This window comes from Gossypium hirsutum, chromosome D05, assembly GCF_007990345.1.
Source record: "Gossypium hirsutum isolate 1008001.06 chromosome D05, Gossypium_hirsutum_v2.1, whole genome shotgun sequence".
Taxonomy (NCBI): domain Eukaryota; kingdom Viridiplantae; phylum Streptophyta; class Magnoliopsida; order Malvales; family Malvaceae; genus Gossypium; species Gossypium hirsutum.
In genome coordinates, this window is record NC_053441.1 from 5,486,286 (window position 1) to 5,513,827 (window position 27,542).

At 30.1% G+C, this 27,542-nt stretch overlaps 4 protein-coding genes across 6 annotated transcripts; 1 reads left to right on the forward strand and 3 right to left on the reverse strand.

Moving 5' to 3' along the window:
- LOC107906753 (uncharacterized) lies at window positions 1-2,349 on the reverse strand. Its single transcript, XM_016833852.2, has one exon. The coding sequence runs from the start codon at window positions 2,035-2,037 to the stop codon at window positions 517-519; it is 1,521 nt and encodes a 506-aa protein (XP_016689341.2). The 5' UTR covers window positions 2,038-2,349; the 3' UTR covers window positions 1-516.
- An 8,065-nt stretch (window positions 2,350-10,414) lies between these two features.
- Window positions 10,415-13,156, forward strand: LOC107903263 (GATA transcription factor 29). The gene is made up of 3 exons (XM_016829296.2): window positions 10,415-10,586; window positions 12,155-12,598; window positions 12,908-13,156. Exons 1-3 carry the CDS (start codon window positions 10,428-10,430, stop codon window positions 13,007-13,009), a joined length of 705 nt encoding a protein of 234 aa, XP_016684785.1. The 5' UTR covers window positions 10,415-10,427; the 3' UTR covers window positions 13,010-13,156.
- Window positions 13,157-15,219: 2,063 nt separating this feature from the next.
- Window positions 15,220-20,953, reverse strand: LOC107906752 (zinc finger CCCH domain-containing protein 14). Its single transcript, XM_016833851.2, has 3 exons — window positions 20,698-20,953; window positions 18,946-19,006; window positions 15,220-16,229 (listed from the first exon to the last, which is right to left on the reverse strand). Exons 1-3 carry the CDS (start codon window positions 20,777-20,779, stop codon window positions 15,473-15,475), a joined length of 900 nt encoding a protein of 299 aa, XP_016689340.1. The 5' UTR covers window positions 20,780-20,953; the 3' UTR covers window positions 15,220-15,472.
- Window positions 20,954-21,763: 810 nt separating this feature from the next.
- LOC107906751 (non-structural maintenance of chromosomes element 4 homolog A) lies at window positions 21,764-25,380 on the reverse strand. 3 transcript variants are annotated; one of them, XM_041093292.1, is made up of 8 exons: window positions 24,872-25,341; window positions 24,655-24,735; window positions 24,051-24,303; window positions 23,846-23,939; window positions 22,822-23,038; window positions 22,643-22,734; window positions 22,401-22,452; window positions 21,764-22,222 (listed from the first exon to the last, which is right to left on the reverse strand). In XM_041093292.1, exons 1-8 carry the CDS (start codon window positions 25,065-25,067, stop codon window positions 22,086-22,088), a joined length of 1,122 nt encoding a protein of 373 aa, XP_040949226.1. In that variant the 5' UTR covers window positions 25,068-25,341; the 3' UTR covers window positions 21,764-22,085. The 3 variants fall into 3 exon arrangements, with proteins under 3 accessions (XP_040949226.1, XP_040949225.1, XP_040949227.1); XM_041093291.1 differs by lacking the exon at window positions 22,401-22,452 and having other exon boundaries at window positions 24,872-25,380; XM_041093293.1 differs by lacking the exons at window positions 21,764-22,222; window positions 22,401-22,452 and adding an exon at window positions 22,454-22,480.
- Between the last annotated feature and the right edge of the window lie 2,162 nt (window positions 25,381-27,542).

A 27,542-nucleotide genomic window follows, 5' to 3' on the forward strand; every position in this document is an offset into this window, starting at 1 on the left:
TGTTAAAAGAGTTTTGGTTCAGGACATTACTACGCAAAACAAATGCAAATACATCAAGCACAAATTTACCTTACATACTATAAGGTTCTTTTTCAAACTGTGAAGAAGTTGAAATCGACACAAACATATGCCTGTAACAAAAGAAACTTTATGGATAACCCTCTTCCAGCTTAAGAAATACAGCCCCCCTTCCCCACACCTCCTTTTTTATCCTTTTCCAAACCAAAAGAAAGATAAAAAGAGGAGGAAAGCAGCAGCAAAAAAGCCAGAAAGGATACCTACTTCCTAGAGCATATGAGGGCAGTAAAAGAATAGCAAAGTCAATGCATCCTCTTTTACCCTGTAAAAACTAACAAAATGCAAAAAGAACGTTAAGAACTATACTGAACTAAATCTACTTAGGCCACATTTATCCAGAAGTTGCACCTTCCGGTAACCCAAATCGAAAGATTCCCAATTTCATACATTACCCCGGGCAAGTTAAACCAGTCAGTCAATCACCTTCACCACTGTTGTTCACAAGTGCACTTCCTCATTCTTTGTTTCAGTGTTGTCAGCAGCCTCATTGCTAGTTTCTTTGTACCTCGACAAATCCTTGTCCTCTTCAAAAATCTTCTCCTCCACAAACTCACTGCCACCAGCTTCTTCACCCTTAGCTTCATTTTCTTTGTCTCGAATTATTTCCTCGCTCACATCTTGGGGCTTTAATTCAACATCCACTCTTCCTTCATTATTTAGCTCATTTCCTCTTGCAATCTCATCCATAAAAACATCCATTAGAACTTCATTCCGTGGCATTCCACCTATATTGTTCTCCTCCATAACAACATCAACGTTTCTAGTATTTCCAGTAGCAAACCCCACAATTTCCACATTATCATTAGCAGCAGCACTGGTAACCACCCTAACATCAGAGCCACCACCCTCACTCTCGTTATCAGACCCATTCTCTACAACCTCCTCATTAACATCTTCCACTATCTGACTCCGCCTCTCTAAAAACTGCAACCTCCTCCTCAAATCCCCTAATTCCCTCTCCATTAAAAACAACCTTTCCTTTAGTGTTAAATTCTCTTCTTCCAATTGTGCTATATGGGTATCTTGATCGTCCACTCTATTCTCCAAAACATTGTTATAATCACCTCCATAACTTGGATATATCATCTCAAACCTACTTAAATCATGGTCCAATCTCCTCTCCACTTCCACATGTTCTTCCACATCACTGTCACTCGAACCCCCACCATTTCCCCCATCGTCATCTTCCTCGTCATCATGACCAGCTTCTGGTGATCGAAGCCGAATCAGCCCTTTCATCGACCCATAACCATCCACACCCCATTCTTCCTTGGCCATATCACCCAAAACCTCCCTCGATGGTGAAAATATTGGCGTAGGAAGAACGGCGGGCGTCACAGGACATGGCGACACTAAAGATGCAATTCCACCTGACTTTTTCGCTCGGATTATAAACGAAGTCGTATTCCGCGGAGCGTAAGGAGCAAACCGGTTGTTGCTGTTATTGAATTTCTTCTTGTTGCCGTAGAATTTTCTGGCTTTTAACCGATTCTGATTTTGAAGCTCGTTAAGAGTTGGAGGTTTGTATCCTTGAGTATTACTACCAGAAGCAGCGGGAACAGAAGAAATAGCAGAAACAGAACCCATGGGTAAAGGCTTATTCTCGAACTTCCAAGAATCTTTACCGAATGAAACTTTTTTCCCCTTCCAATTGTTATTACGATTGAAAGAAGAGAATTTCTTGTTAGGGTTAGGGTTTTGGTTTGGGTCCTGAGATTGCCAAGGCTTGTAGCTTCGATTCAACATCATCGGAGGTGGTGGCTGAGTCATCATCAGAGGACCGGAGTTTATAGGCTGCGACTGAGACGCCGCCAATTGATTCATCGCCTGAGAGTGAGCCGCCGACGCCATCAACTGATGAGACTGATTCATCATCTGCGGCTGAACTGGAACTTGGACCTGAACCGTGTTCATCATCATTTGCGGTGGCTGATTCATCATCTGAGCCTGATCGTTCATTTTCTTTTATAAAATAAAATGAAAAACGAAATCAAAGAAATCCGAAGAGAAAAAAGAAACCCTAATTTTTCAGTTTTAGAATTGAAATTTGCAGCCAGATCAAACGATTTACTACTGATCCGTTAATTTCCTTTTGGTTCTTTTAGTTTTCCTCAATCTAAAACTGAAAATTAAGATTCAATTGCTGTGAATTGAAGCCTTTTCCCCTATGTTCCGCTTCGGAATTCCTAAATCTGGAAAAGTCTGATATACCGACGCACTGAGGCCAATGGTTGCATTTATCGGGGACGAGGAGAGTCTCTGGACGGTTAGATTTTTAGGATTAGAGATTGACGGCCAAGATCTGATTCCTTGTCCATGTAAAGATCGACAAGTAATTGGTTTGTTACGCGGGTTCTCTTTTTTGGCCTTGATGTTCTGAAACTTCGTATATATGGCCCTTTTCTTCGAAGGGAAATATTCTTTTTTGCACCGTACTTTTTGGTAATTTACCTTGGACCGCTATTGATTTGATTGCTTACTGTCAATACCAACAAGTTTCCAAATGAAATTATACAATTGGGGGGTTCTTAATGAAATTGTAATTGGTTTACATATTCATTTTAAGATTTTATAAATATATTCTGATTTTAAAAGTTAAATCAACGTCATATTGCACTTATTCTCATTTTATTACATCTTACGTGTATGCATAAATATTTGGTATATTTTTTATTCTACAATAAATTTTAAAAAATTAATTTGTATTTTTTTAATATTTAATATTTTACTATATATTTATAAGGTATTTGTCAATTTTCTAATCTTGTTTATAGAGTCTAAATATAATACCAAATATTTTCCATAAATATTATAATCATTTGTTTTTTTTCAATAAATAACAAAAATGAGTTTCACACACATATATTGTATATATCAAAATTACATAAAAAGAAAGATCTATAAATTATTGGGTAAATTACTTATTTAGTCACCTGAATTTATCTGCATTCTTATTTTAGTTATTCATTTCAAACAAAAATTCCCTTAGATAAATTATCAATTTTAAGTCGCTGGTCACATGATGAAATTATACGTTAAATACCTAAAGTTATACATTACTTAGGGCACATTGCAACCTTGGTAAGCCTATGGCTGTGTCGATCTTTAGGTTTTGTCCTTCGGTAATGATTGGCCTTTTGGGCTATGTGAATGGATGGGCCATATTCCAAAAATGATGGGTTGGTATAACAATATTTAATTTTACAAATCCATAAGGTTCAAAGATTTTTAAGTAATACTTTTTTTAATCAATTCTTTTAGGAAGTTATTTTTATCAACTCTTTTACTACTTATAATGGTTTGTAATATGTACTTTATTGTTTTTATTTATTACGAAATTCCATAAACCATTTGAAAGTTTGTAAATTGTAAAGCTTTATGTTTTTTTTTTAAATTTTTATATATTACATATCATCACCGAATTACATAATATAGTAGAAAATTTATAATGTTTTAAGTAATAATCTTTTTTCTCATCTTTTTTCTCATTTATGTGTGCACATATATAAATCATATATTATACAACAGTTTTTATGCAATTAATACCTTTTTTACCCCTTTAACATTATTACGTAGATATATTATCCAATAAAAAAATAAACTGATGAAAAAAAATTATTTTATTTTTAAAAGTATAGGTAAACTTAAACTGACATGAATTATTACAAATATAAGTAACATTTGGTAAAGTGGATTGAGTTTTAACTCGATTGGTATTTGGATTGTTATCAGTGTAGAAGAACGTAGATTCGGGTCTATTGAAACGTATTATCCATTTGGCTAATTGGCTGATGAAAAGAAGTTTATTAGATTATTGTGAAGGGATTCAAGTTTTTAATCATCCTCCATAATAGGGGTGAGTAAAATTCGATTCGATTAGAAAAACTCGATAAAAATTCAAATTTTGAATTAAATAGTTTGAGTTATTCAAGTTATTCTTATCAACTCGAATAAATAAAATAAAATAAAATTTTTTGGTTTAACTTGAATATGAATTACACAATTCGAGTTATCTGAAAATTTAAATAAGAAAAGGCAAAACTACGTCGTTTTGACAAATGTTTACCTTTTTTAAAGTTAAAAGTAAAAATCATTAAGTTAAAAAGCAAAACCATGTCGTTTTGATAAATGCTTGCCCATAAACTTTACTTATGTAGTTAAATAATATTATACTTCGTCTATTAGTTAAATAATCAGTCTATGTAAACTCAACATTTAGTATAAATAATAGGATTCATTAACTTGACTCGAAATTTTTTTGACTTGATTCGAAAAAATTTCAAATTGAGTTCAATTTCTAGAATAGAATTTGTCAATTTAATTAACTCAAAATTTTTTAACTCGATTCGACTTAATTCGATCAACTATTCACTCCTACTTCGTAGGATATTGTCAACTTCATGACGTGGAATGCAATGCATTCTCGAAATTAGTGTACAATTAATTTGTTTAAGGTTTTCCCTCCTATTATCAATAAAAAACACCATAAATAACGGTTTATAAAAAAGAAATTCGTAAACAATGTCTTAGCGAATCTAATAGATTCCTTGATAAAATGGTTGAATTTCATGATAACTCTTTTTGAAAGAATTCGTGACAAATTTAATTATTGTTTATAGCAATTTACAAATTGCATTTTATGCTTTGAATTAACTCAACATAATTGTATATAATAATAAAAACAATTTCATTGTATTTGGAGACTTAAAAGCACTTTTTCACTGTACAAGCATCGAAGAATATATATATATATTTTAGTTGTATTCATCAAACAATGATTTTTCACCAAAACATAAAAATTTAGATTTAGGTATTTTTCGCTTTTTGTGTTTTGAAGTGAATTGTTTAGTTAATTTGTATTTTCTGTATTATTAAATTTATTTATTTAAATACATTTATTAATTATCATTATATTTAAATTTTTGCAATATTTTGTGCATCATTAATTTTACAAATAATTTAAATTAATTACTTTCTATATTTTTTATATCATTATATTAAATTATTTAAATTAATTCTTTTTACTTTCTAATATCGTGTTTAAAAAGGACATTTTAATTCTTCATCGTAATTTTTTTATAACAATACTAAATACTTAAAATTAACAAATCATATTTTTTCACAACACTTTTTAAAAACATTTTTTACCTCTAACAACAAAACTAAAATTTTCTTATATATATTATATTACAAGATACACACTTCTTAGAAATTTTTGATTTAAAGACTTTAATTTTTCGACCAATTCCACGCTTTATGATTGACATATTATTACCATGAAATTATGTGGACTTGATATATTATTATGAAATAGCTTTATCATATAATTATTGAGTACAATAATAAATATTTACGTTACTATCGTTTTAAATTTTATTAATTAAAATACACTATATTTGTAAAATTCCGATTTTCAAGCATTAATAGCTCAATTTGGTACAACGAGGATGGTCTTACAAACCAATCAGTGAAAAAACCGTCTTTGAGACTAAGCATTGAGGACATGTACTTCACGGGAGCCATCCCTTCATATCATCTTATTTCTTCATAATTTCATTTTTCCTTATTTTCTTCATTGTCAATCCAAGTTCTAGTAATGGAGAATGTACGGTAAAATGAGGTTACGAAGGAAAAAGAATATACGAAAGAGATAATCCCGTTAGAGAATTAGTAACCATTCTTATATTAAGTTCTAGGTGCAGATTTAGGGGTTGGTAAGAGTGTTGGCTCCTAAAATGGAAATTTATAAAATTTTAAATTAGAATGATAAAATTATACGTTGATCCTCTTAAAAATAATAAAATTTGATTTAATTTTTTAAAAATTATAAAAATATAGATTATTAAAATGACAAATTTACATTTTTACTATTATAAATATATATAATTTAATTTTAACTCAAAAAACTTCTGATTTCGTCCCAGCTTAGTCCTCGATGTTTTTATCTTATTAGTTTGAGCAAGGTGATCCCATTATATCAAATGAGCTATTTATGTTAGACAGCAAGAATTTTGCTGATATGGTAACAAACCTTAATAATAAGGAAACTTTAGTCTGGTGCATACGTGTTTCTATACTAAATATGTATAATTTCTTAAATGTTGACAGGATTTAGGTGAAAAAGAGGGAGCAAGAAATAGCAGTATAATTGCGTTTTTTCCTCTTTTTTTTCCTCTAATGCAGTGTAAATGGTATAATTGTGATTTGAAAGCAATAAATTGAAGGTTTAAGGGGTAGAAGAGTAAATCAGATGGGTGCATTGGTTCCCTTTGGATGCACTAGAGCGTCAGTGCGGTAGAATTTTTAGTCAAAAAGATTTCTAAACTGAAACGCTAGTTGACTTGAGGTAGTTTAGATGATGCTTCAATATGATTTTCAACCGCACTGCAAAACCATTTTTTATTGATGATTCGAGCCTCGAGGTCCAGTCTATGCACTGGACCTCCTATAAATAGTTTAATGCTTATTTTACCCCTCATTTTTTATTATTTTAATATAATACTATTTTAATTAAAATTTAATGTAACATAATTTTAATATATATTATTTAACATAAATAATTTTAGGTAATTATTTTATCCACTCTCAATAAATTAAAAAAAATTCATAAGCGGATTCAAGATGATGTTAAGTATTTTTTAAAATTGTTTAATAATTATTTTATCATATCTTAAAAATAAAAAGCATCAATCCAAACTGATTTGTGGCGTTTTTATACTTCATTGACCCTTGACTGTATATAGAATAATAATCTAATAATTATTCTTAAAAGATATAAGTAATTATTCTTTTACCCTCCTAATATTGTACTTATTATCTATTTTATTTTTAATATAAAATTTCTTTTTTTTAAGTAAATTCATTAATTCATTTAATTGAACCATACAATTTAGGGGGAGAAAACAACAAATACTAATGAAAGACAAGCTCCATCAACATAATAAAAATTTTAGCTTCAGCATCAATAGAACATCATAACACGTTGACAATTGGCTTTATTACAACTCAAACATGACATATCTAGAGTGATTACAAGCACTTAATAGGATAAGGAAATCAGCCCCGGATGGTCCAAAGCGGTGAGCAAAAATCGACAAAAGAGTTGAGCATTCACCAAATTAGAGAGGACGACAACAAAAGTATCCCTAAAATTACATATAAAAAACTAAGGTTACATAAAAACTTCTAAAACTGAAAACTTATTAAATAATGGAAAAACAAACAAAAAAAACATATAAAACTTAAGACAACACGGATCCAAATCGACTCGTGAAATCATTTATTATTCTGAAATACTCTCAAAACAGAAACAGGTTCAGAATCTGAAGAAGAGTCACCCACTTTCAAAAAAAACTACTGGCGACCGGTGGAATTTTAGTAAACGACAAGCACTCTCATCTGTCCATTACAACTTGTGAAAACAACAAAGATACCCACAAAATACATTGTTAACTAGTATAATATAAATATTCTTATACTTTAATTTTCAATAAAACAAAAAATTATAAAATTTATTTATATTTTAGCATAAATGTAATTTTAATTTATATTTCATTATCTAATTTAAATATAATTTATACAATGTTTTGATATGTTATCTCACTATTACCATTACATTTGAATCCAAATACATATCATTATTGTCATTACATTTGAATCCAAATACATATCACTATTATCATTACATTTGAATCCAAACACATTAATTAATCTATCAGTCCAAATTAAGCATAAATGAATTACACGCATCAATCTAAGCTTAAAAAAAAGAAAAAAAAAAGAGAAGAATTTACGGCAACCAATATACTAAGATCAAGAGTTGAGGTCCCACGGGTTTATTTCGTCAAAGTCAACACATTAATTTGAAGTCACATAAATAAAACCATTAAGATTTTAGTTTTTTGAATAAACACATACAAATTTCTTTAAAATATTTTGGTAAGTAGATCTTAAATCTGAGATTAATCTTAATTTTTATCAGTTTAACAAATAAATTACTTTAAAATATTTAAATTTAACAAATTGGGTCAAAAAAATTATTATCGATTTAACAAACATTCGAATATATAAATGATCTAAAACTATTAGACCATAACAAAACGGCGGGTTACATTTAATCGCTTGGCATATTTAAGATTTATATTGTTGCCAAAATAAAGGCTGATATCCAAAAATAGGTAAAACTGATATCGCTTTACCAAAAACAAACAATCCCTTCATCATTACTAAAATTTAAATTTTAATTCTATTCACATTGTTGTAATAATTTGAAGAATATGGATTTAAATGCGTAATTTTTTATTTCAAAATTTAGGAGAATTATAAATAATTTAAGCTTTGTATTTAAAAAAAAAAATTATAAATAGTTTAAATATTATATAAAAAGGTGTACACAGACTACAAAATAATAAGATATCATTTGTTAAAAATATTATATTTTTAATGGTTTCAAAAAATTATTTATTTATTTATTAACGAAGTCTTTTTTTTTTACAGAATTAATGAAGTCTTTATATGGTTTATTAAGGGCGGGTTTGATAAAACATTGAAAATTGTCAACATTTAATATTTTATACGTGTTAAATAATTATTTTAATTTTTTATTTAATATAAAATTTTTAACAAAAAAATATTGAATAATATAAATAGATAGATAGCTATTATCATCTAACGTAGAAAATATTAAGTTATTCTTATTTTATTAAAAAATTAAAATAAATTGTTTTTAATATGAGATATTCAAATTACCATATTTATTTTTATCTAAAACTATCCAAAATAATATAAAATATTATATTAATAAAATTAAAATTAAGAAATTATCTAGAAAAATACATTTATCAAACAACATAATTATATTCCGTACTTATAGTTACTAATTTACTAAATAATTTTCTAATATGAACTCAACACTTATCAAATTCAGTATTAAAAATTCGGTGCTTAATTTTTCAACACTTAAATTTTCAGTTTATCAAACACACTCTAAGAGTATATAAATTCACATGTTGTTTTATAAAGTTGAAGACTTTTAATAATTCATATTATATAATTTATATTTTTACTATTGATAAAAACACCATATACACGTATAAATTACCAAATATATCAATGAACAGAAAAAAATTACCATATATATTGAATAGATATAATTTTGAAAATATATATATTTTTCTCAAAAGATTATAAGTAAAATCATAATTAAAATAATTACAATAAAAAACAACATTACAAATTATAATGGAATTGATAATCGGAATATATTTATATATTGAGAACGAATTATTTTGAAATAACTAAATTAAATTAAATTAAAATTGACGGTTTCTGTTGCAGCAAATGATTAATAGATTTATTGATATTTAAAATAATTAAAATATATATAAGAAGAAGAAGAAGAAGCATTTCCTCTATACCTTTCATATATAGGGACCATTTTCCTGGTATATATAAATAAATCTCTACTAGGCCTTTAGACATCCATAGCAGACAATAGTTTTAGTTGTGAGTCTCTCTCTTTTTTCTTACATTTTATGTCTTTTGTTTGGCTCCTTATTCATCGTCTTCTCTCTCTAAGGACGATCTAATATCCAATCCAGAGGAATATTGGAGATAACAAAGTAAAGAGGAGCCAAACATAATTTTGTTCATATATATTTTTTATTTAAAAGCTTTCATATATATTTTTCTTTTGTGTTTTCTTGGTTAATTCATTGCACATGCTTCCCACGATTTTCATGTCAAACTTTTTTTCTTTTTGGTGAATACTATTATTTGTTTTTCTTATTTTGATTTATTAAAATCTAAAATTTTATATATAAAATAGTGTTTAAATGGTGATTTTATCTCTGGTAATGTTTTTACTGATGATATCATTTTCACTGTCTTTTTCTCTCTCTTTTTTCTTATATTTTGAAAAAAAAAAATGAAAAATCCTATGGATTTTATTTTTTCGGGGGTGGGAGTCATTGATATGGACGAGGATGATTATAAGATCGATTTTAAATCACAAAAAATTGTGGAATACTCATGTTCAGTTCAGATTACTACTTCTTTTTCAGTCTTAATATTATTTTATTATATTAATTTTGTTCTTTTGTTATCAAAAAAGTATATCATCACATAAAAAGTGTGCACATTTGCTCATGTTTGTCAGTCTTCCAGATCATCCTTATTGTTTTATATCTCTTCATTGTATCCGTTTCGAATTTTCCATTTCATTTCATTGCATACTTTATTTTATTTTATTTAAAACAAAATTTTGTTTTTATTTATAATTAATTTTTTTATATTTTTAAGTTTTAATTTAATGTCCATCTCTTTATCAAAGGGAAAAAACCAGTGAATCCATGGATAATTCACCTTGGTTCAATCAAGCAGCAGCTGAAATGAATGGCCAGAACAATGACAACAATAATGCAGGCAATAGTAGGGTTGATCTTACTCTCAAGTTGGGACTGCCTTTGTTTGATCCGCTTCAAAATCCTGCACTCTACCATAACATTCAGGTTATTTATCTTTCATCCTCTCATATTCATGATTAAAAGGATATGTAAATTTGCTATGGTCTTTCTTTTTCTCCATGCATGATGATATAAGGTTACAAGGTTTTTTTTCTAATAAAAAATTGGTTTATTTTGAGTATATATAAGTGGTATTTAAAAATAAACAATATGAATTTTTTTTATTTGATCTAAATTTTGATTATAGTATTTTCTGTAAAATAGATATAATTTTATTCAATTGAGTGGTTTTTTTTTTATGATAATGATAGTGATTCATTGTGTTAATCTTTTAATTAATTTTTTTTTGTGTTCGAAAGTTTTATAAAATTAAAATGATAAAAATAAAACAAAATTTATGAAATTTAAATTGATTTTTTATGAAATGCTTGTTAAAAAAAAGTTATGAAATATATAACGAGAATTCCCCAAATGCATAAAATCAAAAGTTTTTATTTTTTAGATTAGATAAGAAAATGAAACTCCTTACACATTGTATAAAATTTTATTGTTTTTATTTTTTTTATTTTCATTTTATAGTGGCTTTTCTCTAGTTTTAGTTACAAATCCTTCAAAAATATATGGCGATATAATGATTTTTTATATTATTTTTATGTCAATTTCGTAAAAGAAATAAAAATATGGATTTAAATTCTAATATTTAGGGTGCCAACACGGCGGTTTCATTTTTAAGTAAATTTTTTAAATATATAAGGAAACAACGATATTCACGTTGGATACAGTTTAATTTTGCTTTCTAATTAATAATAATGACAACGAAGATATTAACCATAATAGTAAAAAATGCGTTGTCAAATTTAATTTTTAGCTTAGAAAATATTGTTTTAATTAGTGAAATAAAAATTATAACACAACAAAAATCAAGGTAATTAATTATGTTCTGATACCACTTGCATTGGTCAAAACGCTCCATTTTGATAGTAAATCGGAACAACAAATTCTAGGTTCTATTTCAATCTAAATTTTAATTAATAATTATTGTACTGGTTGATTTCGCCTGTATTGATCAAAATATTTACGGTATTGAGATGATCTTATTGTTTAATTTATGGAACAATTCTCTTTTGCTTATTTATCTTGAATTTGTTTAATAATAGATTTTATTTGTGAAGTTTATTAAAAATATTTTATATAATTCACGAAATATTTTATATATGAGATGTATTTAATTTTATTATTTAATATTTATAAATATTTTTTATATTTCCAAAAATAGTAATAAATCTAAAATCATTCAGTACTTACTACCTTGTAGAAATTCATCTTTTAAGTTGTGGTTAGAAACAATATGATGTGATGATTTTATGATATCAAATTTATCATTGGATATATATATTAATAGAACTGTTGATTAATAATTGAAGAAAAGTTTGCCTGAAAAAATAGAAAGCATATGTATTGCAAATAAATACACATGGGCTTTGGCTAATTACAATATGAAATGTTATTGCAAACTATTTATTGACTTTATGTAATTTATCTTAAATTAATTTCCATTTAGTTAAGCATTTGTCATTCCATAATTATTCTTTTAAATTATTTGCATGATTCAGAAAGGACCTGTTAACGAAGGAGCAATGCCAGAAGCTCCACAACAACACTTCAATGGCGGCCAATATGCAGCATGGCCATCACCAGATCAAATAGGTAACGGTAGCAGTGCCCATAACATGAACTATCCGAATGTATTCAACAATTTCTCAGGCCCTTCTGTTGAGTTTCCTCCTTATGACACCACCAACTCCTACAACTATGTCACTCCTCCGCCTCCACCTCCTCTTCACAAGCTGCCTCCGAACAGCTACACCCTGCTCGACGTCCCTCCTAGGAGAGCTGCCCAACTGCAACAAAGGGAGTTCGAAAGCTCCTCCGGCTTGGGTTTGGGACAAGGTCAGCGTGGTTATGGCCTCTACAATGATCCCAACAAGAGATGCACTAACTACAACTGCAACACCAATGATACTCCTATGTGGCGCAGAGGACCTCTAGGCCCCAAGGTACAATGCTATCATCTTTCCATTACATAATCAATCACTGGAACTTTATAGCGAAACCCTACAGTTATTAAAATGGATTACATTATGATGATAATTTATGAACCGTCGGATTTAGTAATAATAAAAGGTAATGGCATCTAAAAGATAATTTCAGTTACCATAAATGGAGGAAATTTTATTTGATTGAAGTCTAGTTTTATCGATCAGTCCACGTGAATGCACGATGGAAACTTTGAATAAGTTGCCAACTTTTTTTTCTCTTATATTCATTAGTTTATATATATATATTTCTATATATTTAAATTGCAGACATTATGTAATGCCTGTGGTATCAAGTACCGAAAGGAAGGGGAGAAAAGAAAGGCTAGAGAAGGGAGAGACGGGGAGCAACAGTTCGACCTCAATGAATAATTAATATTTCCTTCCGTTTTGCAATTTCTTTTTGGAACTTCTTTTTTTTTTCTGCTGAAAACATTTCCTTCACAGTATGCGAACAATTTTACTTTGTTATTTTGGTTGACTATGAATTTATCTTTGAATAAATATTAGGGATAATACAACTTTAGTCCCAAAATTTATCAACTTTTTTTTATCTTGGTCCTTAAATTGTTTTTGTCCTCAATTTGACAATCTTTTCTTGAAATTTTGGAATATGTGATGATGTGATGCTCTGATATTATGTCACGTTATCACTGTAAAATTAATAATTTTTTTATAAAAAAAATAGATGATGATGTGGTATTATCTTAGAGTGCCGCATCATTTTATTGACCAAAATTGAGAAAAATTGTCAAATTCAAAAATTAATATGAATAAAAAAATATAGAAACCAAATTCAAAATAGTTGCCAAATTCAACATTAATTCTAAATTAATACTTTAAATAGAAGAGAATACCTCTCTTAGAATTAAGATTTTTTCCCCTTGTGGAAAGCATATTGGATTTCCCACCTTATCTTTATTTTATCAATAATTATGATTTTTAGTAGAAACATGAACACGTGAAAAGCCGATATATATAAGTTGAATAAACTTAAACATGGATAATAATTATTGAAAGTTGACTGATTATAGTGGAAGCAATTCGTAAAGTATAGTTCATTGAAAGTTGATGGAACTTGATTTTACTAAGAATTTAAAGAGGTGACAAATTCAGAGAGAGAGAACCTCGTCAAATGCTTGAAAAAGCAAATCATGAGTGCGCCTTACAATTTAATATAAGATACATAGTTCACATTTATTTGGTTGTTGCTGAGAACAAATCCCCAACATATCAAGCATTATCCTAGTGGAAATTTTATCTGATGACGCCATTAAGGAGTTCTAAGTGCTTGAAAAGGTGGTAGCATTCTCCCCTCCAAATGTCCTACATGCTATAGGGCATGGGCTGCGTAATTCGCCTTCCCAGGCATATAATGAGATTCACTCTCATTGTCTTTTTAGGCATTTAAGCTTTTGGTAAAATGGATAGGCAAATCTCTCATTCGAGATAATATAAGACTTGTTGAGAGATTTGTTGATTTCAAGAGAACCACACTTACGTCTCTGAAAAGAATAAAAAATTTCTCAAAATATGAAAATGGATTGTATTGATTTTTTATATTGATAAAGTTTAATAAATAAAAATGATTTAATATATCTCTTTTGTTTTTTGAACAAATATATTGTAATGTTTTAATAACTTAATTTTTAACAGTAAATATTGACTATTTTTTAACAGTAAATATTAAATTGTAACGATCAATAATTAAAATAATTAATATATATAGTAATCCTTTATTTTTGGAACAAATATGAATGATGTGTAGGTTCCAAACAGACCTTAAAGAGGTCAAGGCCATGTATTTGGAGGATTGTCCTTTCCTTTGATTCAGTCCTTGCGAGAAACAAATATATTTTTAGATAAATTGTTTCCTGCATTTTCGTTGCTTGGCGTAAGGGCATTTCATTAATGAATATGATATTTATGGTTCATGAGCCATGTTTATATGAACCACCGTCTTAAAATTTGACAAAATACCAGTCTTTAGATCAATTGTATTTACGAGCTTTTGAACATCAGGATTCTTATTTTATGACTTCGTACACTCTTAACCAGGGAGGACTATCCACTATGATCCATGATCCAGGCTAACAGTTAGTGGAGCGGTAGGCAATCCAAGGCCGGTTTTTTTTTTTTTTAACTTTAAGAACTAAATGATATTTTAATTTAAGTTTTATTTCATATTAACTCTAATATGTATTTATTTTTAAAAATGCAACGTGTCACAACACTATTAACTAAGAGAACAATTTTTAACCAGACTAAACAATTGAATAAAAAATTGTAAGGAAATCAAAATTTAATAAGTACACACTTTCCACAAAAAAAAAAACATACTAACTTCACTCAACTTTTCAGACTCAAATAAAAATTTGGCCAAAGTGAAAAAAAAATTCAAGACGAAAGTGACAATTTGTCATTATACAAATTTTAAATTAATACAATTGAATCAATATTTCAACTAAAACTAAAATTATATAATTGCATAAAATCAAAACATAGGACACAAAGGGCAATTTTGAAATTTATCACAGAAAGGAGAAAGCCAAAGATAAAGTTTGGTTTCAAGCAATGAGATGTAAGGTTAAAAAATCATATTTGGCACCTCCAGAGCCATCCATACATGCATACATTCATTCATACAGAGAAAATCATTATCCATAAAATATAAAGAGGAAAAAAAAAAAACATAACCTAGAAGAAAAAATTGTTGCACTCCAAGCTACCTTTGCATCCGGCAAAAAGACATAATCAGCTACACCAAAATAATAATATAATTCAACGGCTAAAGCAAGAGTGATTACCTAACACAAAACAACATTATTGAGGAATTTACATTCCTGGCTTGCGCAATTCTTCTGTTCCATGCGCAAAGTGGCACCTTTCACCAAAAGTGCAGGATCCTTTAGAGAAGTTCTCGCACAGCTTAGTCTTAAAGTTGTTCCCCGAACCGGATCCACTCTTAGAGGTGTTCTTCATGCTACTTCCAGAGGCCGAACCAACATTTATAATCAGTTCGTGAACCATTGCACTGGCTTGCTTGATCTGATCAAATGTTCCCTCCAGCTCAATGTTCCTTGAACTAGGATCCGATTCATTCTCCCTTATAGAAAGCTTGGCTCCTGTAACCCGACAAATATGCTTCGAGTTCACACCATTTTTCCCGATAATAGCTCCTGCAAGAGATGCATCAATGCTGATCTTGGCAGTGGCAGATGCTCCGAAGCTGGCTGCAGCACCAAAACCTGGTGAGGGAGGCTCCAATCTGCCAGCCATTCTCCCAGGCATTGGTCCCATGGAACGAGGGTCTTCGTAAGCAGGACCAGTCCGCTTTCCAAGCTCCCATTCGCCATGAGCAAAATGGCATTTATCACCAAACTTGCAACCTTCAGGGGTGCTGAATTTGCTGCACAGGCGGGTCTTTACAGCTGGAGGAGATGAGCCATCAGGAAAGGATGGTGGGACTACTGAATTTCTGGCAGCTGCAGGAAGAGCTGGGTTGTTACCGAGCATCTGAGACACTGCTTTGATGCCACCCGGAACATAATGCAAGAAGTGACAGCTCTCACCAAATTGGCACCCAGAAGTGCTGTGAAATCAACAAACTCAAGAATATCAAAGCTAATATCAACGCAATACCGTTTTGTTAATACTGTAATATAAGTACTAGTACAGTCTATGAGACGCAATTATGAATTTATTTAAGTTCTTTGTGCAGACACTATAGCTCATACAATACAATGAAATTGGTGTTACTGCATGTAACGTCAGGAATCACACACAAAAGAATCTTCTGTATTACTACATCATTGAGTAGCAAGCACTAAGAACATGACACAACCCTTAACTATAGCCCAGAACCAAGCAAATCAGCAATCCTTTCTCCACAAAGCCACTTTCTTGAATGTATATATAGAAAAAGCATATCATATAAAATTGACACTTCAATCAAGCAATCAATTCCTCTCCCTTAATATAGTCCTAAAACTGAAGAGATTAGAAGGAAAGTTTTCCATATCAATCTAAAGGAAAGTTCATACACTCCCGTGCATCTAATAAGAAAAGCCAGTAATAAGCTTATCCCTATGATGAAAATAGTCTTAACAGATTGAATCCATCCTAAAATCAATGCTTTCTTCTCCTACTCAATATCTCACCACAAGCAGCACTAGTCTTATACGATTACACTACTTATACGTTCATTAAACCTAATGCACAACTCACTTGATCCAGACACATCATATCTTCTTTTACAATAATATGGCGACAATCCACGTTACAATTAATTGTGCCAACTGCAAATTGCAATGGATTCTTAGATTGTTTGGGATTTGAACTTGATAACTTATCCGAGGATAATTTGATCATCAAGAAGCAGGGTATAAACAATTAGAAACGTCATAAATCCACCCAGCATCCAGTGATATCAATCCATGCTTTGAGAGCTTAACCAGACTAAAAACAGAGCTCATATCAATCAAGCCACTCATCACATGATCTTTCCAATCTTACCATCAAGTAGCACCATGCAAAATACATGCCAAGGACCACTCCAAGCACAGTAAAGATCAAATTAATAACTTTCCTCTTTAAAAATAAAAAATATATCAGCTATCTCAGTTAATGCACTTTTTTTCTAATTTGCCGTAAAGTTCAGATCGATATTAGTGTACTGAAGCACTGCCAATTCCATACACCCAGAAAAAAACAGCTATTCTGCATCCTACTCTAGCTGTCATTTCTCAAGCATTTTCATGTTTATAAAATTAAAAATGGGTTTATCACTGGATAAATAGTTACCAAACTGTTTGACACAGACAAGAAAAATGTTCATAACTACCATTACTTCTAGGAGAAAGAGAGAGATTGATGCCCTCAATGTAATAACAGTAGTCATAACAATACCATCGCACTATCATCCTCAAATTAATGAAGAAGAGTTTTATCAAATTCAATTACATTTCATTAACTGAACTGCTTACAAACTTCAATTGTCTATAAGCAGAATTTTCAAACAAAACAAGCTCCAGTGCCTAGAAAAATGCAAATATGCATTATCTTCCCCCCCCCCCCAAGAAAAAGATAAAAATTGATTCCCAGGTAAAATAAATGCACATAAAACCAAGTACATACATTCACATAGTATCAAATCTTACTTACAAAAAAGAAACCCAGCTTGTTTCAATAGTTTCTCATAAAAGCATTAATTACTGTTCAGATGTATGACTTTTAAAATTCTTGTATGAGTCCTACAATATGTAAATGATTATGATGTATATTGAAAAGTAAAGGAAAGAAGTCTGTGTGGCTTTTACAGAGGATATATGAGACTCAAGAAACTTAAATCTTTAACCTTCCCGAGCAAACTTGACTAAAATAAGTTGACATATACAAGAATGCTACAAATGAATAAAGGCCCTAGATAAACATGCTACTCTATGAGTACATCCAAAAAAGTTTTTCCAAGAATGTTGGCCTTATTTTTTGAAAAGAAAATTTAATCAAGATAGGAAAACAATACTCATAACATAAAACAAAATTCCATATGTGCATGAATTATTAATCAAATAAGGAAAAAAATCTCAAATTACACAACAATATATGCATATATATAATAACAAGCGTTTCCTACTTTTTCCTTTCCTCTTCAATAAGACAATCCTCAAAATTTATAAACCAATTAAGTAAAAGAAAGGAATTAAGTAAAGCTTACTCAAGCAAAGAATTGGAGAACAGCCTCCAAATATTTAGTTGGAAAAAGCCCATCAATGTCATGAAATACCTTATTATGTTACACATGCTGTTTAGAACTTAATAGCCCATAATTTTGCATCAGAACAACGAGCCCTCGAACAACAAGCAACATTATATTCTAGAGTAAATTCAGGCTTAAGCCATTCTATTTCCATTATCTAGAAAATAGACTACCATGTACCAAATTTTCCGGTACTTACTCAATATTCCACACATAACACCTGTGTTTAATTGAAAAGATTATAGAAGTACACTATAATAGAAAAGTTTTGAATCCTGCATGGTTTCTTTCTGTTTACATATAGGCCACTATGTAGTTAGTCCAAGAATTCACCAAGAAACAAACCATTTTTGTCCCATAGTCTTTCTTATCATGATTAGAGCCAAGAGCGTTACCTGTATGATCATCACTTTAACTGACCAATTAATTAGTCATAATCACATAAATTTTACTTCAGAAGGTTGTTGTCAAAGGAAAAGTTTACTTATAAAAATTAGAAAAAGATGGAAGTGCATTAGGCTAATTATTTTGTATAAGTTAAGATTTGAACCTGAAAAACTTTGTGCATGGCTTTGATTTGCTTCCTATACCAGTTGGAAAGGACTCCATTTCTGTTGCAGAACATTAATTAATTTATCTCAGTTACAATTTCAGAGAGTAATTAATTTTTGAAGTTTACAAAGTATTTAATACCCTGTTGACATTTCTTATCCTACTATAAAAGAAAAAATGCGCTTTATTAAATATGAATAGTTGGTTTAGATAATTTTTAGAGCCATTAACCTTACTAATAAATTGAAATTATTGAATAGTTTGCTAACAACTCAGCAACTACTCCCAGTACATACTTTTAAAAATGTTCTGTCCCCTGAGGCAATACTTTGTTTCCTTCAAGAAAATGAGGAAATAAAGGGATAAAAAGATATTTTAACACATTCTTTTATATTTTTGGTTCCCAGAAAAAAAAACTCAACTTTGTGACTTTGAAAGTAAGTTGAGCTTTCTATTTTCCAGAGAACTGAGTTTCAGATGATTAAAAGAAAACAGCTTTCTGTTCTTTTTCTTTTTCCATGATGGAGAAATCAGATTTAAGGCAAATATCTATTCGCTTCAGACATTAATTCCGAAAACTTCAACAAGAATAACCATGAAAGAGAAATCTTCTAAATTTTCAAACACAATGTTATGCATGAAAAATCAAGACTATAACATGCGCCAAAACATGTATAAATATAATACTACATTCACTAACAAAGTAAGACATCATTGATAATCAAGTAAGAAAATTTTAACCATAATGACAAGGTTCAATGAACTTAACATTCAATCTTTTACCCAAATAATAGAGGGATAAAGGAACAAGGGACAGAAAAAAATTCATCACCATAACCAATACAAACCAAGCTATGCAACAATACAAGATGCTAATTATAATCACCAAAATACAAGAGCAATCATATGCTAATTCACTACTGCTTAAGCTCAGGAAACCCAAACTAAGGGAGATAACACACACGGGGAGTGGATGATACCTTACACATTGGCAAAGGATTCAAAATGTCTACAAGAAAGTTTAACTGGTTGCTACAACCATGAATAAGTAAACAGCACATGCTATTAAATGAATCTGACAATCAACAACCCATTTTGGAGTATTTAAATTTTATGTTTAAAGCAAAGGAAAATTGCAGTAACCCCCCCCCCCAAAAAAAAAAAAGAGTTCATACGTCTACCCAGTGCCAGGTAATTTGCTAATTCAATACTTTTTTACATCGATTTCTAAAACTCCACGCAGCAAGCATAAAGCTGCTCGTAGAGTTTCAGAACTCCACAACTGTGTTTGTGATTGAATGGGGTAAAAATAAGCTAAATCTGAACTCAAAATGTCTTCTTTTTTTACTCTTCTATTTTCATAAAATTTCTTTTCTCCTTTCATTAAGTTACGATAGTAGAATTAAGCTAGAGCATAAATCAATCAATTGATACTTATCATCAAGCATACCCAGAAATTTTTTTATATCCATTTACCAAAACTAAATCTAACATTCAAATCTTCATTAGTACTTCCCAAGTAATCAAACACTCTTAAGCTACGGAAATTCCAAGCTTCCCACTTTCTCAGTACCTCAAGAAAGAAACCGAAGAAAGGTCATAAATGAAAAAGATAAGGCAAAAAAAAAAGTGAAAGGAAAGTCCTCCAAACCCTAGAAATCACAATTTCATCACAAGTATAGCACAAACAAGTCATAGAAGCATAAACATAAACAATTTGATATACATATAAGTAGCAGAAAATTCGCACCTTGCTTGGATTTCTTGAAGCCGCCATTGCCGTTCAAGGCAGCCTCGGGCCTCACTCTCTTGCGTCCACCACCAAACTCCATTGGGCGAGCAACGAAATCCAAGAGAAAGAAACAAAAGTGCGAGAATATGGGAAGCTAGGGTTCGGAGAAGAAGGGAAAGCGCGGAGGGGGGAGAAAGGAAAAGGGTGGAAATAAAGCTAGGTTTAAAAGTGGTTGATGGTGATGAATGAATGAATGATGTGTCTGAAAATTATGATTTTTATAATCCCGAAAGGACAGGGAGAAAATACTAGTGGCGTTGATGATCACGTGATTACTCACGTGCTACGACTGATAGCATTACTTAGCAATTTATTTTCTTTTTTCTTTCTTCAGAAAAATAACAAACTTCTTAAGATTTAAAAAAACAAAACAAGATGAATAGGAAAAGAAATATAAAAGAGAATTCATAGCAAATATTAAGAGCGTACTTCGATGAAAAAATTTAAAATATTTGAAAAACGTTAAAATATATTTTTATAATTATTTAAAATTTTCATCTAAAATACACTCTTAATTTCAAAAAAGTATAACCTTTGTTTGTAAGAATTTTATAATTATTATTAATAGCATAAAAGTAAACAATATTATTATTAAAAATTATAGTTTCTTGAGATTTGTATCTTGTGGTGTGCCATATGGAAGAAAAAAGGCGAGGGAATTTGAAGAAAATTTGAAAAAATCTTTATGATTTCAATATCGAATTTGAGATCCTCAAATTTTATTTGAAAAAAAAAATTGATAAATAAATAATTCTGTAGGTAAAGATATTTTCATTAATTATTTAAGATGTTCAAACTTAATTTTTTCAAAAATATTTTACAAATAACTAATACGTGTATATGTTAAAAAACCAAATTCATCAATACATCAAAAATGTAATATTGGAAGGTCAAAATTCTCAAAACATTAAGGCCAACATAATACTCAAGATTAAGATATAGTAATAAGAGACAGACATAAACAAGCAACTCAAATGCATGGTGAAGTACAATAATCAAATTACTTAATTAGTCTACTCCAAAATCAGAATAATCTAGCGAAAATGCATTCACGTATCTAAGAATCCAAAGTGAACATGCTCCTAGTTAGTAAATAGGTCAGAGAGTTGCTCCGGGCTCGTACAGCAGAGGAATCTACTACAAAAAAGATGAGTGTTACCGATTCGAGATTGAGCTACAGCTATTTACATTACAACATTTGAAATAATTGTACACAATGTGCTCTCAAGAGGAAAGTCGGTCAATTGAGCTTACGCTGGCATCTGCCAATGCCAGGGCCTTTGTTAGCATCATCTGGTTCAGGCGAGTCGTCTACAATAGATTCTTGCAAAATCAACCCTCGGTTCCTAGATAATTTTCGGATTGGTGTTGTGGTTGATGCTCCTGAACTGTTTGCCGCTGGTTCCGCCTGGGACAAAGTCGGGTGTGAATCTTCCCTGTGAGGCATCAACTCCTCTCCAACTGGAACCGCATTCATCATTACCTAAAATCCCATTCATTCAAAAATGTAAATTAGAAGGTAAAACAAATTAGCCTAAAACTGTGCCGGCAAAATATTTTTTTTGTAAAAACAAGCAACTGATGTATAGAGTTTAGTCAACTTAATACTTCACTATTTAATTATAAAGAATATCAATACCGATACACTATTTCTCCATTACCTTCCCTATGTGGCATTAGCTCCTCACCAACAGGTACCACATTCATCAATAACTGAAAGCCAGTTCATTCAAAACCAGAACTAAAAGGAAAGAAATTAACCTATAAACACTATACAAGAAAATAATAATTTACTCTAGCCAATTAAAATAGTTTGTTACACTGATAAAGCAAAAGCACTGAACATAATACTCAATAGTTCTTGCAATATTGGGATTATATATGATGATAGCACATTCCATACCTTCCAGTCCTTAAAGTCGAATCTGAACACAAAATGGCTGTAAGCAGCCTCACCACTTGCTATGGACGAGGCAGCAGGGGCATTTTTAGGTGCTGAAAGAAAACAGTAAATGAGACAATTGCATTATCAAGGTATAATGCTAAGTGAATTGTCTGTCGACTGTCTCGATATATACTTACAGACAATATGAGAACCAGATCCATTCACCACCATTTTGGCTCTTCCATCTTTAACTAAGAATGAAAGAGCAAATAAATTCTCGACAGTCTGTGCAAATGAACTTCTATTCAAGATCAAACTTTCAAGTTTCACTTGTCTCTTTCTCCTTAAAATTTCAAACATCACTGCCATATTCCTGTCAGTATCAGTTTTCTCTTCAGCACCAGTTTCATCAACCTGTTGAGCACAACAATAACTCTTTGTCAACAATGGTTGTTAAAAGAGTAGACAGACACAATGCAAATTATGAGTGCTAAGCTTATGGTACCAAACAGTATACATTCAACCACACAACACTAAACACTGCACATCAGGATACACGTTTTATTTACTTCCACAACATCTCTAACCATCAATTAATAGAAACCAAACAAGAAAGGAAGTTTGAATATTCCCAAAAGATAGTGTGTGAATAACTCAAAAACACACCAACTCCATGAGATATGGCTATTACCAAGTAACTCAGTGCCAACTTATACACCTTCTTCCTGATCATGCGTTCACTTAAAAATTAGTGTATTCAGTTAAATTCAGCAAGAATTTAACGGAAGTTTATACTGAATCAATTTATTGTAGTTAAATGAAGAAAACAAATCAAACCAAACTCTCTGTAAGCCACAACAAATTGAATACAGTTCTGTTTCATTATTCAGTTGTTAGACTTAAAAATAGTTAAGAGTTCTATAATATAATTCACCTAGTTACACAAAGAACAAATACTAGTTTTATTTCATAAATAAAAATAAAAATTTTAGATCAACAAAAGTCAAGTTGGTTAGGTTAGGCATGGCATGAACATATTTCAGTTTTTAATAACAAGAACTTTAAAGTGAACTGAATAGTTTTATCATAACTTGAAAAAAAAAAAACTAAGATACCAAAAAACAAAATGAAACAAGCACAATGATTTTATTGAGGTTCTTCAACTATATTTCACAACCCTAAATGATGCTTAAAAACTAAAGACCAGAGAACACACTTCACCTCATCAGGCCGAGTAGTATCAGTTGGTCTGACAGCACGCTTTCTAGTAACCATAGGCTTCCGTTGTTTTAACTCATTACTCATTGGTCCAAGCCTAAAGATCAGCACAAAGCAAAACAATTCAGCAAGAATCCAACAATCCTTAACACCCAATCCATTAAAGACCAAAAAGAAAACTCGAAACAGTATCTATAAAAGAACTAACATAGTGCAAATTCCTTTGCAGGTTCTAAAGAATGGCGAAACAGCCACCCCAATTTCTTTCCAATCAATCGATATCTGCTCATTTTCTTGTGTTTCAAGGCTCCTGGTGGATTTCCCAAACTCCCTAATTAAACAATTGACGAAGTCTGCTACGCTGATTCCTTCACAAGAGATGGACTTAACAGAAGTAGCCAATGTATTGGTTAAGCCTAACAATGCCTCCGCATCGGCTACTTGTTCACGTGGCTTCGAAACTAGAAGCACGAAAAAGAGAAGCACCAAAATTAATTACAATAATAAATATATATTTCTTTATGACCAATGTGAGTCTATTTGCAACACCTTTGCAGATTAAATTCTTTCAACTTTTCCACATAAAAAAAGAAATGAACAAAGGCTACTAAGTTAATTAAACTAAAACCTAGAAAATCTCAAACAAATTCAACGAATTAACGCTTAACGGACTTCCTTTAAGAAGTTAAAAGAAATGTGATAATTTATGAAAATGTTGAATATTTAAAAAGCTATTCAAGAACAACAAAATGAGACGTAACAAGTAAATGAAAACAAATTCTCTAAAACTTAAAGGAAAAGCAAAGGGAAACCTTGTTGATGTAAGTTGTCGACTTCATTAATGATTATGTTAAATTTATTAGAATCCACGTTCGATATTTCATCCCTTGCATCTGCACCGCCAAAAATTCAAGTTAGAAAAAGCAATAATTTAGCTCAAATCTGGAAAGAAAATTAAAACAAAAAAAAACTAGTAAAATGAGATTAATATCCTTTCAGGAAAAGAAGAAGAAGAAAAATAATAATAACCGCTTATTTTGGTCATCACGGCAAGGTATTTGGAGCGAAGAACCCTCCTATCTCCCGCATCCTCTTCTCGATTCGGTTGATTCGACTCAACATCCGCCGACTCATCTCGGGCCACTCCCGCCACCTTGGTTCGAACCGGTTCAGCAGATGCATCACCCTTATCTGTTTGTTTTTCTTTCTTCACATTTCTCCTCATAATTTCAAAGAATTTGAGTCTAAAAAGAATAAAAAAAAATAACGAACAGACCAAAACCCTAGACAAAGAAATTAGCAAGGGAAGAAGATTTTGTAAACCAACAGTAAAAAAAAAAGAGAGAGAGAGAGAGAGATGGAGAAGAAAAAAATAACAGAAAATGATTACAGTTTAAAACATTTTAATTTCTCCCTCCCATTCTTTCTTTTCGATAGTCACTTTCCCGCTACTAATTTTTCAGTACTCTCTTATATATAGATATATCAACATAGCTTCGGCTTTGGGTACCAATTTTGTGGACCAAGGTTTTTAAAGTGGTCTCATCTTGCCCCGGTCATAGTTAATGTAAAATAAAAAATATCTATAAATTATCATTTTTTACATTTTTTAAGTTACTCAAAATTTTCAATCACCTGTATTTTCTTTTTACAGTAGAAGTATTACAAAATTGAATGTCAGAATGTCATTACCGGGATTTAAATGTTAATTTTTAAAATGTATTTTTTTTTAGGTTTTAGGAGTTATTTTTTAATTTTCAACAACTTTTTAATTATTTTTTAATTTCATGTGTTAATTTTAATTAGAAGTTATTTTAAAAATTATTATGGTAGATCATAATCTGGATAAAGATAAATATGCTAGTTATCAAAGTATTATCAACTCTACTTCATACAGTGTGAGACTATCTATTACGCTAATAATCAATAAACAATAAGCATGAGGATGAGGATAAGTGTCGAGCACTACCAACTCTATTTGGTACAATGTGAGACAACTCATTATACCAACAACTAATAAGAAACAAGCTTAGGACCAAATATATCATCAGTGATATTATTTCTATGTTATCTTTTATATTTTTTTTATCTAAATCGCTAAATTAATACACTTTATCTTCATGACTATGAATTTTTGACTAACTTTGGAGAGAGGTTTCACTATTAACTTATTTTGTTCCATTTACAAATATTGTTATCTTTCAAGCTCTTTGCCAACTTAGGATAAGTTTGGATGGATGGTGCGTTTACTTGTGATTAGTGTAAAAATAACGGTGGTAGTGAGATTTGATACTGTAGTTGAGATAAAAAGTAAATTAAGCGCATTACACCGCACTCTGTGTCGCCCATCCAAATCCACCATTAGATTCACATTGATAAAAAATATTAGTTGAGATAAAAAATACATTAACATGTTGAAGCATTATTCATGTTCTTAAGATAACTTTCACTCCAAATTCATTATACATTAGTATCTGGTTAGTTTTGTCAATTGAATATTTTTCGGCAAGAGATAAAAATGATCTAATTCCATTTCACAATATTAACTTGTGCTAAGTTCCATTTCATAGTTAGAGTTGTTTATGGGTTAGGTCGTTCGAAAAATAAAAGGATTTGAGAAAAATATAGGTCTAGAAAATATGTTTAAGCAAAAAAAACAAAGTCCGTTTAGAAAATAGGTTGGGTCTCGAGTAAGTTTTTTGGCCCAAGCCCGATTTGGCTCAAATATTTAATAAAAAACTCTAGTTGTTTTTCCACTTATGTTTTTCTACTTTTTGCCACTGTTTTGTTAACATTCTACTATTATGTTATTACTATTTTATTTTTAATGTTTGGATATTGTATAGCACTTATTTTATTGTTAAATTTACTACTATTTTAGAGACATTTGCTTGTTCAGTTGCACTGATTTTAATGTTATTTAAGTATAAAGATTTAAAAAAAATTATTTTCAAATTGTTGGGAAATATTTATTTTAATATTTTGAGTGTACTTAGTGTATTATATTTTTAAAATTGTTTATATAAAAAAATAAAAATTACAAAAAATTAATACGGGCCGAGCCTAGATTTTAACATTTTTATTTGGGTCGAGTTTGAACAAAAATTTAGGCCTATTTTTCTTGTTGGGACGAGTCTAAAATCGAGCTTAAATTTTTATTAGACCTAACTTAAATTTAGCCTGACCCATAGACAACTCTATTAACAAATCTAGGCTTAATTTTTATTATTTTTATTTTTTTAACTTTATAGTCCATCTAATTTTAACTTCGTTGCAATTAATCTCCCCTGTCATTTTTCAGATAGTAAACATGAAAATTATATTAAAAAAGTCAAAATTTATTATTAGTCATCGTATTATGCTTATGTTGTTTATTTAATTATTTTAGTTATCATATTTTAAAATTTAAAATTTTCACGACTAAGTAATAAATTATTAAAAATTATTATTATGTTTTTTTGTTATAAAAAACCACCTCATTATTATTAGAAAGATAAAAATATTGGAAATAACCAAAACAATTTCCACCTCAACAGTTTCCAATCAAAGCAATTAAAAATTTGATAGTGTAATGAACTTAAATTTAATAAAAATAATTAATAATATTAATAATTAGATATGAATTTTAAAATATAAAAAATAGAGAAATTCAATTATTAAAAATAAAAATATAAAAACCAAATTCCAATAAACACGAATT